Raw genomic sequence first — 13,639 nt, 5'->3', positions numbered from 1 at the left:
TGAAATTACAGATAATTCAAATACTCCAAAAAGTTATTAAATTAGTACAGTGGTAGTAATAAATTACTTCATTAAATTAAAATAATGCGGAAGTAAAATATTGTATATTACTTCATCATTTGGCGACACAAATGAAGAAAAAAACTTATTTTATTTCGACAATCAATGTAACTTGTTAAGTCATATGTCATCATTTACTTAGTTAATTGACGAAACCAATGAAGTACAGACATTGTTTTACTTTGGATTCGGTCCAATTTTGAATCAGTTTTATCTCTTTGGATCGACCAAAGATTTCGCTTTTTCTGAACTACGACTTCGATTTTAATGTGAAGTAAAAAAAGTACCATTTTATGACATGCTCGTCTACTTCGGAAATTTTCTATTTATTACTTTGTTTGATAGATATAATATATTAGAGAAATTGTACTAGTATACTTTTCCAAGTGGTTAACACTTATTGAGTGGATAAGTTCTCGGTTATTGTTGTATATCATTACTCCTTTGACCCGGGACAATATAGAAATTATGCGTACTAGTGTTGTACTTTGACTCATTTACCGACTCTGCGAGGGTCATTAGGTGACGATGTTAAGTGTAGTTCGACATACGTAAGAGCTGATACATTCTAGTTGAGGATTCACTGCTCATCTACGGATTAATTGATAGTGAAAGGAATATCCAGTTAGAATATTAATTGTGCTTTAAGAAAAAGATTTTCTTAGTTGCACACACGATGTCACTGTGGCCACTCAGAGATTTATCACATTGTTATCAAATTCATTTGCAACTCCTGATATATCAATGATTGCATATTCGATCGGATATATGTGTTTAAGAGATAGGTTCTGGTTCTTACAGGCACTAACATTGATATTAGGGAGATGCTACTTGACACTCTTACCATGATCTGATAGGTGAAATCATATTTGAACTCTTACGTTCTTGATAAAGAACTAATGAATTAGGATAAGTTCGAATAATGAAAAATGCTTTCCTTAATCACATGAAGTTGTGAACTAACGGTTAGCTGTATCAGTGTATCATTAAGTATTGAATAATGTATTATCGTTGAGATAGTTCAATCCAAAGAATTGATTTTGATGATTAAGTTTGATGGAGATCAAACATATGCTTATAAAAGAATTTATAAATAGATTTCATATTTGAAAGTTGTGTAAGTTAGTTTGACCGCTAATTTGTGATAAGAGTGCAATTTCGTAATTTCGTGAAGAAGTTTTAAAATAGGCAGCTGCAAAAAATGAATTAGTGGAAAATTTTAATTTTTGAAATTTTTACTTTGCATCATAATAACAAGTTTTACACCCTCGTCATAGCGGTAATGCCTGATCATCAATCAAGATTATGATCAAATCACGACAAGATAAGATTTGTACAATGTTGATACAACTCTAAGTCCTAGTTAGACAAAAACTCTAACGGAGATTTTTGAGAAAATAAAAACTCTGAAGTAATAGTTTTAATAGGATTCTAACTTAAGAGTCCTGATAGAATTCTAATTTAATCAATAAAAATTATAAATATGACAATATATCTCAAATTTACAAGCTAGACTTTTTCTCTCCTCAACACTCAAATCTCGGCCATCACCTCATATTGGACAACTTTCGGCTGAACTCCACCACTTCCTTCACCGTGTGCCGCTGCTTCCCCACCACAACGCCATCATGACGCTATCGGAATTTAAACACAAATTTTGTTTAGATTTCTAGTATAATTTATACAAGAGACAACTTTCAATCATAGACCTAATTCTTGGAGATTGATAAAAGACGACTTATAGTAGATTGTTCGTAGAGTATTACAAGAAGAGTTATCTTTACTTAAAATCTGAAATAATTTGTTGTTCGACGTTTAGAACATAAATCTAATAAACTCTAACCATATTATGCATGAATTTGTATTATACAGACACCCAAGTCATATTTTGAGTTTCAAAGTTAAATTTTTTAGATTTTCACTGTCTGTCAGGAAAAAATAGTACTCCAACAGCTCGTCCCTCTACGTTGAAAAAATGTGATAGCAGATGCACTAGCCAGCTACGCACTTAAACGCAAGTACCACCAACTATATTAATGGAAGATGTATACGACAATCACCTCTAACGTCAATATAAAATTAACAAAGATGACAAGATAGACGTTCTTTATGTCCCGAATGGCTTGTAAAATTGTGCGACTTTTTTTGTTGAGAGGTTTTGATATAATCCACATATAATGTATCACTAGCTTCTTTCAAGAAACAGTTAGGAATACACCAAACCCCGACACCATAGTAGCAGTGCCAGAGAAAAATGGAAACTCATGTCTTCATCTTTCACTATGGAGTAATAAATTGGGGTATTAACAAAGCCCATGGTGCCACTTACGTCTAACAAATAAACGAGTCCAAAGTTTTGTTTTCAACTGCATACTTAATTCTGCAAATAAAATCATCAACTGTCATGGTTCCCAATTCTCCTCCAAACCTGGATCTCACCGTTACTGTTTGTGTTTCGACTTCTTTTGGACCTACCACTGCCATTAATGGAATCTTGAGCTTTTCTGAGGTTCTAATAAGCTTGGGGAGGCGTTCACCACTGGAAATTTCAGCCCGAATACCATTATCTTTCAATCTTTTAGTCACCTCATTGCAATACTCAAGCTGTAAAAAAGACGAGCGACAATTAATCGACATGGAAAAACCCATAAATCTCAAGAAAACATAAACATAGACGAATTTAACAAGCATCAATATCCAGATTGTAAATGGTAGGTGATTTCTAAACGCATGTAATTTCATTTCAGATTATGATATCGTGAAAATTAACATTCAAAAACTGGCAGAAGAAGACAAACTTTTCTTTACCTGAAGGTCAGTGACAGGCAATACTCGAGCATGAATTGGAGACAGCCATAATGGAAAATCTCCAGCATAATGCTCAATAAGAACCCCAAAAAACCGTTCTAAGGATCCAAGAACTGCTCTATGTATCATGATGGGTCTCTTTTTCTTTTGATCGGAATCAGCATATGTAATGTCAAAGCGCTGAGGCAAATTAAAATCCACCTGAACAAAAAATTGATTGTGTTGATCTCTCATTTCCAACTAATTTGGCTCATCGGATATACGACAAGCAAAAAATCTCATCCGTGAGTACCTGTATGGTCGAGCATTGCCACTTTCTTCCCAGAGCATCCTCTATTTTGAGATCAATTTTTGGGCCATAAAAGGCACCACCACCTTCATCAATCTGGTAACTCCACCTTTTGTCATTTAAAGCATCCTTTAGGGCTAATGTAGCTTTCTCCCATATATCATCATCTCCCACTGCTTTCTCTGGTCTTGTTGAGAGGTTTACTATATATTTATCAAAGCCAAATTGCAATAATATTTCCTCGGTAAGATCCAGGACACCCCTAATTTCATCTTTAAGTTGATCCTCCAAACAAAAAATGTGGGCATCATCCTGCAAAACCATCACATTGAAGTAATATAAACATAAGCATCTAGATCACTATGTACTTGGAAAATGAACAGGAACAGAATAGTATCAATTAATCAGAGACTAGCAAATATATCCTACCGATGCATGATAACATCAGGAAAAATATATGAGTCGTGGGACGGCTATTGATACATATGATACGAAGTTATTAACCAGTGACCAAAAAGCAGGAACCGCAATGGTCACTTCAAGGGTTCAATCAAATCAAACAACTCAGAGGTACATTCCATCTTGTATCCTCCCTGTTGAATTTAAAATAACTTTTGCTAAACTAATTCAAAATAAATTATGGAAATGGTTCAAAATGAGTATCAACCAAGTCATAATTGCTTATGGTTCGTTTTCTAGTTGCTGCAGTCATATATAAGTCGATTAACGCCAGTCACCTCTTGGATTATCAACTTTGATAAAGAAAGCTGACTCCTTACCACCATGGTAATTGGTGTGCAGTTGATTTTCTCAGAGCATAAAAGCCAATGTGTGAAGTTCCTAGAGGCCAAATATACGCGGAAAAACATTTCTGTTGAATTTCTGTTGAAGATTCTACCTGGGCGCCCTCCTAGGCTTGGTAGACGAATTCATGATTTCTATGTTTTCCTCACTGGTGTGGACGGATATTTGTTGGTATTCCATCGAATAAGCAGTCTATTCTTTAACTATTCATTTGGACTAAGCCCAGTTGTAAGCAAACCCATTAACTGACCCACATATGCTTGTCTATTATTATGTTCTCTTGTGAGTTCTAACCCCAAATCTCCCATCTGTATCATTTCTTCCTCTCATCATGCATAGAGTCTCATCCGCCGTAGAAATTCCGGGACCGCCACAACCAAAACCTTCGCTATTCTCTGTCAACACAACCGACGCAGCCGAAACTACAGCTGGAGTCCTAACCACACATGTGGCCGTGGCCACAGTTTCAGAACTACCACCCTAAGGCCGCCTAGGCTGGACGACTAGCACCTTTTCGGTGCGGTCAGCCGCCGCCTAGGGCGCAATTTAGAACACTTATTTGTCCTTTAAATAATAATACCCAGTGGAGCCTCATCCATCAACAATGGTAATTTCAACATTAAAGAACAATTCTTAATTAGCAGAGAACAGACTGGAAACATTCAACCAAAGAAATAGAATTTCCAATTTCACTTCAATATTTCTGACGGAAAAGGTAGTTGTTTTAATTGGAAACTAATCAACAATGTCTTCTGTTAGGTAAACTGAATTGATATCCTGAATAGAGACATTTTTTAAGCCTGAAACATCCACTTAATTTTACAGAAAATAACACATGGGCAGAAAGTTTTCAGTTGCATGGCTCAAGCAAGATTTTTAACGATGGGCAGAAACAATTCAAACAAGGTCCACAAAAATACAAAACCATGAAGCATGGTTTTAAAATTCGCTACGCGCTAGTCGGCGCGCCAGACTAGCGCCTAGAGCCTAGGCCGCCTAGGCAGGAGACTAGGTGCCGCTAGGCGGATTCCACGGTATCAAGAGACTTGTAATGGTTTTTAGACTAAATTTCAGCCCAAACTTTGTTAAAATCCAATTGACACTTGGTTCATTCCTCCTGCTTCTTCTCCTTAAAGAGGAATAGGCAATGCAAAAGAAATCAAAATAAAGAAAAAAATTCTTTTTAGGGTCTGGTTCAATTTTCTTATGTGTACAGAAGTAAACAAACAAAGAAGATGAGTGGGTCGTTATAGGGCAAACGTAAGCCAACAAATCATGGTTTTAATTGGGCTTTAAATCCCAAAAAAATAAAAGTACGAGCCTAAAATTCTTTCTTTATGTCATGTTCTAGTTTAATTTGGCTTTCAATGTTAAAAGCCCAAAAAAAATTTGCCAAAAAAACTTTAAACACGTAGGCCCGCCTAAGAGCCCTTGCCGTGTAGACTGGCCTCCTAGAACCTTTTCGGTGTTGTCAAGCGGCGCCTAGCGCCTAGCAGGCGCCTAGGCGGCCACTTAGCCCGAGTTTTAGAACACTGCCATGAAATATTACAGCTGTGACCTTTGTACATCTCAGATGTTTTAAAGACATTACTGTATCTGATACCCAAAAAAGCATCCAAAGAACATACTAAAATTTCTAAAAATCGATGAGCAATAAGTATGTGGTTACCTGGGTGAATCCTCTTACACGAAACAGGCCATGTAAACTTCCGGACAACTCGTATCTGTACACTGTTCCAAGTTCTGCAACCCTGATTGGAAAATCTCTATAAGAGTGTAACTTTCGTTTGTAAACCAATACATGGTAAGGGCAATTCATTGGTCGAAGCTGATAACGTTCTTCGTCAATCTCCATTTGATCAAACATATTCTCTTTGTAGAAATCCAGATGACCACTGACCTTCCAAAGATCTGCCTTTGCCACATGTGGAGTATAGAGTAGATCATATCCCTTCTGTATGTGAATCTTTTTCCAAGAATCCTCAATTATGTGCCTTATAATAGAGCCCTTGGGATGCCAGAATACTAAGCCACCACCAGCATCATCCTGCAATTATTCAGCTGGAATTGAAGCTTCAATCACCCACAAAACATGTTATGGAACTTAGATGAATAACAGTCATGCAAATCTATTTTTTCGTCAATTAGTTTCAGATAACTGAATCGATCTGAGAACTTGAAAAACTCATTTTGTACAAAGAGTATGACTACAGAGAGTACTTCAATTTAGCAATGCACCTGTATAGAAAACAGATCGAGATCTTGACCAATTCGACGGTGATCCCGTCTTTTAGCCTCCTCTTTGAAGTGAAGATAAGCTTTCAGTTGTTTCTCACTCTCCCAAGCTGTGCCATAAACTCTTTGCAGCATTGGCTTATTTGTGTCTCCTCTCCAATAAGCACCGGCAACAGACTCAAGTTCAAAAGCTTTTCTATTTATGTTTCCAGTCGAATCGACATGCGGCCCGGCACAGAGATCCCACCATTCTTCTCCTACAGCATGACAAAGGAAGGACAAACTATTTGGTTAACCAGCACAAAGAACCCATCATTCCGGAAGTAAAGTGTTTTTAAATGTTTGGGATGCAGCTCTAGCTGCTTAATAGTTGAGTGATAAATAGTTTTGCAATGAATTAACTGAACAGGCAATACCTATATGATAGATGGTGATAGGTTCCTCTTTAATGGATTCTAGAATCTCAATCTTGTAGGGCTCATTAATGGACATTATTCTTCTCTGAGCTTCATCTCTGGTCACTTCTTCTCTAATTAAAGGTAAATTCCGACCAATAATGCGATCCTATAGTTAATTCAGGATATAAATTATGTCCCAAAAAAGCGTAATCCAATGAATACACACAATGACCGCCCATGCAGTAGTAAAAACTAAAAATAAATAAAAATGGAGAATTCACATCACAAGACAAAATAAGCTCACCATTTCTTTTTTAACGTTCTTAAGGTCCTTGTCTGTCAGAGGTTCCATCTCAAAGTCATAATAAAACCCATTCTCAATCCATGGACCAATTGTCACTTTCGCTTTTGGGTAAAGCTTTTGAACAGCCATGGCCATTACGTGAGCACACTGCATAGGAACGAATAACGACTTTTCAATAAGAACTAAAACTAATCAGTATCCGGTGTGCTGACAGCTGAACCATCCAAACAAGTTTGCAGCTTTATCATATCAATCCAGTTCCATGCATCAAATTTGATTTCGACAGAAAAACTTGTTCCTATAGACTTCCAATCTTCCAGGCTGCCACAGCAGTTGATTGGTAGCACAAATGGGCATTTTAAAAATGAAATTCAAATTTAAAACGATCGTAACTTCCCGAAAATAATTAACATTTCATCCCTAAAACAGCATTCAACAACTAAAGAGATTCGGAAAAAAATGAAAATAATTGTAATTCAGTCCCTTGAACACCATTTTAATACCGACAAAAACAATGTACACCGCACTCCAAAAATAATTTCTCAACAATCAACTCTGGATTCAGCATGTTTTAGTGAATAAACTTTCTTCACCATTTTCACAAGTAAAAACATATAGAATTGACCCCAAAAGGCAAAAATCAATAACAGTAAGTGCAAATGTCTCAAAAGCACAAGGTACACAAAACCCAACCCAACCCAAAACCTCATGATTCACAACAAGCACATCCTTAACAACCCAGTAAAAATCAAATACAAATTTGTTACCGTGTGACGAATTCTGAGAAGACTTTCGGAGGATTCGTTCGTGGGCAGCACCACTTTGACCCGATCAGCACCCGTATCAGCATCGGTATCTCCTTCTCCGGCTGGCGGCGGGACAGAGGGAGGTGTCTCGGTGACTTCAGTAGCGACATAGGAAAATTTAGCCCGCCATAACATGCGCGCATTTGTATTGTCGTGGCAATTAAGGAAATGGGGTTGGACAGCAAAAGAACTCGGTGGAATTGCAAAAGTCTTGAGGTGGCGGCGTCTGAGAGATGGGAAAGTTCGGAAACAGTGATTTGATAACGACAACGAGAAAGCCGCCATTACTGTACTTCTGTGAACAACGAACATGGTTAAGTTTGTATATAGTGAAGATACGAAGAATGTGTGGCGTAGGTTTATGCTACTCGATCTCTCAAAATTCTTCTGTTGTTCAAGAGTTAACAGAGTGAATCATTTTAGTATTCAAATTCAGATTAATTTCTCCTCAGTAAACATGAATTTTATTGATAAAAATTGATAGATTACGGTCTAGGCATCTTATTCAACCGAATCACATGGGTTCCAAACTGAATTAAACCAGTCTTGGATTGTCGAGTGATAAAACCCAATAACTCATGTGTGATACCGGACCCAATCCAAAATCGAAATCGAATTAAATTATATTGAATTCAAATTGGATCGGAGTGAGACAAAATTCGAATATGTATCTAAAGATTAGATACAAGTCTTCTGTCAATTCTGATATTTGAATCAAATTGATCGGATTAAAATTGATTCAAATCTATTTTGAAGCAACCTATTCCGATTAACTATTGTGTTGAATCAGAACCAATTATACTCGTTCTAGATTGAGCTTGATAAAGTCGGACCAATTGTTCCACATCGATTCGACATGTTACCGTGCCTAGGCATACCCACCCAGGCAAATCCAACTTATTTTTTAAAAAAATTTTAAATTGTATAACTGATCCAAAAACTAATTATGTTAATTTTTCGAGGTTAAAAAAATATGATGAAATAATAAATAATACCAGCATTGGGGCACCAGTATATACGAAGCACGAGCGCCACCTTAAAGTTCAAAATCCGAAGCTTTCGCGATAGATACGAAAGTCACAATTAATTATCTGAATTCAATAAAAAAGAAGCGTATATTTATATGATGAAAGTAAAGGTATATGATGAAATGAAAAGATTTAAAGTTTATGCATATTCATGAAAAACTATCTTATTAAAAGTATTTTCATTGTTGCATATGGATGTATGCATATTACTTGTTATAACGGTTAAGGTTTGCTGAGTTATTAGACTCATTAGGTGTGAATGATGCATGTGATGATGTTCATGATGATATTGGAGGACTTGATATATATACTAGATATATATAATATATCTGAAATTTTTAAAAAATTATCTAGTATATTTTAAAAAAATGAGTAGTAGACATTTCAGTTGTTATTGTAGCAACGTTTTTGCAAAGGATTGTGCGACCGCCAGTTCCAGAAAGCTCAGTCGTCAAGCCTCAAGTCTGTAAGTTTAAATGTTTTAAATGATTTTAATGATGACACTTGTATGCTTACATGATTTATATGCTTAAGTTACATGTTTATATGCTTTTGAATGTTAATTGACATATATGTTTAAGTTGATCGATAAATGGTTCTCATAAGCTAAATGATTAGAAGTTTAGATTTAAATGCATGTTTTTTACGTTTACAATTTGCCAAATGTTCAAATATAATACTTCCTAGACGCGCACCTAGTACTGATAGGCAAGCCGATACTCATGAGGATCATAAAGAGAATGCACCCCCACCTCCCAATGGAGATGCTGCTACACGTGTTCTGGAGGGTATGGCATGTTCCTTTGAGCAGCAAGCTCAGCAGGGTCCGAGGCCACATCATGATATGTATGATCAGTTCCGGAGGCTGGGTTCGAAGGAGTTATCAGGCACCATCGACTCATTTGTTGCCGAGGGTTGGATTAGATCCCTTGAGGTGCATTTTCGTTATCTGAATATGTGGGATGCTGATCGAGTTAGGTGTGATACTTACATGCTGCGAGATGATGCTTCTTTTTGGTGGGAAGGAGCTAAACATGGTGTCAATCTAGCCACCCTCACTTTGGTGCAATTCAAGAATATTTTTTATAAGAAGTATTTTACTGCTAATGTCAGAGGACGCTTGAAGAGGGATTTTATGACTCTCCGTCAGGGGACATGTCTGTGGCTGAGTTCATTAGGAAGTTTGATAGGGGTTGTCACTTTATGCCCCCTCTTTGCGGGAGATGCTGCTGAGAAGTTGAAACGTCTACTATTCGTTTTTCTTTAAAATATATTATAATTTTTTTTTCTTCCTATCTCTTCTATTTGGCCGAACTACCTATACATATATGTATAAATATATTTTAAAATACTTTGCACTATTTAAAAATAAACTAACCGACTATTATTTAAAAATCCAAAAGAAAGTAATTCAAGGATAAAGTCGTAAAACATCAATCAAACCTAACTTTAACATTTTCATAAATAACTTAACTCTAACATCCTCTCAAAAACCTCTCAAATCATCATAAAACATAAAATCTTAAAAGTACGTAAATCTTTAGCATAAGTCATAAACGTAAATCATAATCGTAAGTTAATTGCGGAAAACTAGCGCTGGTCTTCGGGTTGCATGCACCTTCAGTCCAGCAAGATCAATCATCAAGTCCGTCATTAACACCAACATCATGCTCATCTGCATCGATCACACCTAATGAGTTTATTGACTCAGCAAACCTTAACCATGATAACAAGTAGTACATATACATCCACATGTAACAATATAAATACTTTTACTTAAAATAGATTTTCATGAACTTGCTTACCTAAACATTTTTCCTTTCATCATCAACATTTTCCTTTTTATCATATACATTTCTTTCTCATCATATACTTAAAAGTTTTTCTTTTATTGAATTCGGATCGTTTGTGACTTTCATATCAGCTGAAGGTCGATGAATCCATCTACGTACAACCATAGTATTGGGTGGCGTGGATATTAGCGACACTCTCTGTAACGTCCGAAAAACCAACCTACGTAAACCGCATGCATGCAAAATTATTTTAATTGCTTAATTTTTTTATTTAATTGATTTTAAATGCTAGCATGATATTTGTTATATGATTAAGTGTATGATTGCATGATTAAATGATAATATGACATGATTACATGAAATTAAGGATTTTACTCGAATATTCGATAATAGGCAGGAAAAAGGAGGACGACCAAGACAAGAATATGTATTTTCATTAAATAATGGCAAGGTTTCCTAATATGATATAAAAATGATTTAGTTTTTCTAAAAATGTTGGATTTCAAATTATGTTACGAGTCGAGCTTGATTTTTCCCGGGAAGCGGTTTTGGGCAAACAAGGAGTTTTAAAAGATAAAAAATATTATTTTTGGGAAACTAATTTTATAAACTTTTATTTTTTAATTAAATAAGTGTTATTGGGCCCAATTTAATTATTTAAAATATGCCCAATTACCCTTAAGCTTGCAAGCCCAAAAACCAAAGCTAATTAACATGTTAATTTATTTATAAATAAGTGTCCTAAGTCTTTTAAACCTCACAATTCATCAACCTATCAGCCGTAATTCACCAAGCACACAATTCAATATTTTCGAAAATAAGAGGAAAGAAAAAGGCTTGTGTTCTTCGTCGTCCGGTCGTCCAACGTCGCACCCTCGCCGAAGATCGTATATTCGAGCGTTATAAACGCAAAGGCACGTTCTCTAAACTTTTTAAAACATCATACAAATTATAATATATGTGTTTATTTGATTATGCATGAAAAATATTGGTGTTCGATTATTTTACGATACGTTACGTATTTTCAAAGTTTCGATGATTTCAAGCTTGTTTAAAAACATTTTTGAAACCAACAGACACTCTGCCAAAACATGATAAAATATGATTGAATTATGGACTAAAACATGATAAATTAATAGAGGAACAAGCTGGACAACCCTAGGAATCAATCAGAAGGAGACGTGGGTATTTTGGTTGCACTTGAGTCAATTGGCTCGTTTTCTTTGCATGGGGACTCACAGGTTGGCCAGGGCTTGGGTCGGGGCCTGGGCATGGTCAGGGTCAGGTTCAGGGAGGCAAGCTAGGACCCCTTGCTCACAGCTTTGGAGGAGTCCCGTGGAGCATAGACTCCTCGCGCGAGCTGGTGAAGTTGACAGCAGCCAAGGGGGTTGCGTCTGGCCTGAGCACGAGCCAGGTGGTCCATCAGGGTCCTATGGTGATGGACAGGGGTTGGGCTAGGGGTTGGTACAAGTGGGTGTGCTGTGGCTCTAGCAAAAACGTGGAAATCGTGAGAAGCACCATGAAGGTGCGCTGCTGCTGTCTTCTTGTGCAGGTGGCTTGCGGCTCGGTTTGGGGCTGGGCTAGGTGGTCTGGGCGATGGCTTAGGATGGTTCAAAGAGAGGTAGGAAGATTCAGGGCTCGTGGTGGCTCGAGCAAGAGCCCACACGAAGAGAATCATTGGACGCAAGTGGAAGGGCTCGTGCGGCGCTGCTTGTTGCAGTGTCTTGCTGCGTGGCTCAGGGGCACGGGCTGGGGGTGGCTCGGGTTGTGGACTAGTCTAGGGTCAGTAGAGGTCATGGGTGGTCAGTGGTTAGATGGCTTGATGAGTCCTAAGGCAACTAGGAAACCTTATACAACAAGGACACCTTACACACACACATGCATGCAATCGGGCTTAGGGAAAAGGGGTTTTTGTTCAGGCCATGGCTGGTTATATGGGCTGGGCTTGGTCAGTAGGGTTTCTATATGGGTTGGCTTGGGTTTGGCTCGTGGTGGCTTGGACGTGGCTCGAGTATTTTGGGAGATGGCTCGGTGTGTACTTATATGTGTCAAAAACGAAAATAATAAGACTAAAATTGGAACCATTGGTCCATGGGTGTGGTTCATGGCTCACAAGAGTAGAATAAATAATAAAAATATTATATTTAAAATTTGGGATCAAAATAATGAGTTTTGGATTTATCCGGGATTTAATCGCCGCACGAAATATTAATTAAAGAATTAATTGAAAAACCTAGTTTAAGCTTTATAAAATAATGGAAAATTAGATTTAAGCTTAAATAATTATTTAGAAGATGCCCATGTCATTAAATGTGAGAAAAAGATAAATTCGAGAATTTTTACGTCCAGGGACAAAACGGTAATTTTACACTTATCAAAATACGTAAACGCTTGGCAACGTCCCAAAGGATCATAATGGTTGTTTAATGATATTTATTATTTAAAATGATGATTTTGATGATAATAAGTATTTTTATGATTTATTGTAAATCTGTGCAATTTTTACTGTTTAAAATGCTATTTTTGGAAAGTTATGCTATTTTATGATTTTTAAAGAACATGAAAAATATTTTGAGGGATGTGAATTGACTGTGACATATGATATATGATTTGTGGGAGATCTGTTTATGTGAGGACGGTGAACTTACAATTTTGTGGGGATGACGTGAGGGTCAACGCCTCAGAAGGACCCGTTTACGGGCCAAGGCCTCAGAGGGACCCTGTGTATGGGACAAGGTCCCAGAGGGACCTGGAAGATCGTATTTGCACGGTGAAGCCTAGTGCACACCCCCATGGGTCATGTGGAGCTGAAGACTGATCAGTCGACCGAGGATAAAAGCTAGTCATTTTCAAGGATCAAACTTCACCCAAATTGATATATGATTGAAAGGATTTATTTATGCTTAAAGTTATTTTAAATGATTTTACGATTTATGCTTTAATTATGCTTAAAGTATTTTTAAATGATTTGTTTATGCTTAAATGATTTTTAACTGATTTTAAAAGGGTTTATTTATGTTCAAAAGCTATTTTAAATAAAAGTACGATTTTAATGCATGTGATTGTATATGTATTATTTGCTACTCATGTTTAGAACATGCTGAATCTTTAGAC

General features: G+C 36.7%; 1 protein-coding gene across 1 annotated transcript; it reads right to left on the bottom strand.

The window, feature by feature from the left end:
- Positions 1-2,149: 2,149 nt before the first annotated feature.
- Positions 2,150-8,095, bottom strand: LOC142518149 (threonine--tRNA ligase, chloroplastic/mitochondrial 2). Its single transcript, XM_075620855.1, has 8 exons — positions 7,666-8,095; positions 6,899-7,045; positions 6,613-6,760; positions 6,200-6,453; positions 5,631-6,008; positions 3,161-3,469; positions 2,869-3,069; positions 2,150-2,664 (listed from the first exon to the last, which is right to left on the bottom strand). Exons 1-8 carry the CDS (start codon positions 8,014-8,016, stop codon positions 2,392-2,394), a joined length of 2,061 nt encoding a protein of 686 aa, XP_075476970.1. The 5' UTR covers positions 8,017-8,095; the 3' UTR covers positions 2,150-2,391.
- Between the last annotated feature and the right edge of the window lie 5,544 nt (positions 8,096-13,639).

Source organism: Primulina tabacum, chromosome 11, assembly GCF_025594145.1.
Source record: "Primulina tabacum isolate GXHZ01 chromosome 11, ASM2559414v2, whole genome shotgun sequence".
NCBI lineage: Eukaryota > Viridiplantae > Streptophyta > Magnoliopsida > Lamiales > Gesneriaceae > Primulina > Primulina tabacum.
This window is presented reverse-complemented; position numbering and strand designations above follow the sequence as displayed.

Excerpts from the sequence above, each read along its gene's own strand:
- LOC142518149 (XM_075620855.1), bottom strand. The coding sequence starts at position 8,016 with ATGTTCGTTGTTCACAGAAGTACAGTAATGGCGGCTTTCTCGTTGTCG. Across the intron at positions 7,046-7,665 it reads TTCTCAGAATTCGTCACACG|TGTGCTCACGTAATGGCCAT; the intron begins GTAACAAATTTG and ends GTTCCTATGCAG. Across the intron at positions 2,665-2,868 it reads TGCCTGTCACTGACCTTCAG|CTTGAGTATTGCAATGAGGT; the intron begins GTAAAGAAAAGT and ends TCTTTTTTACAG.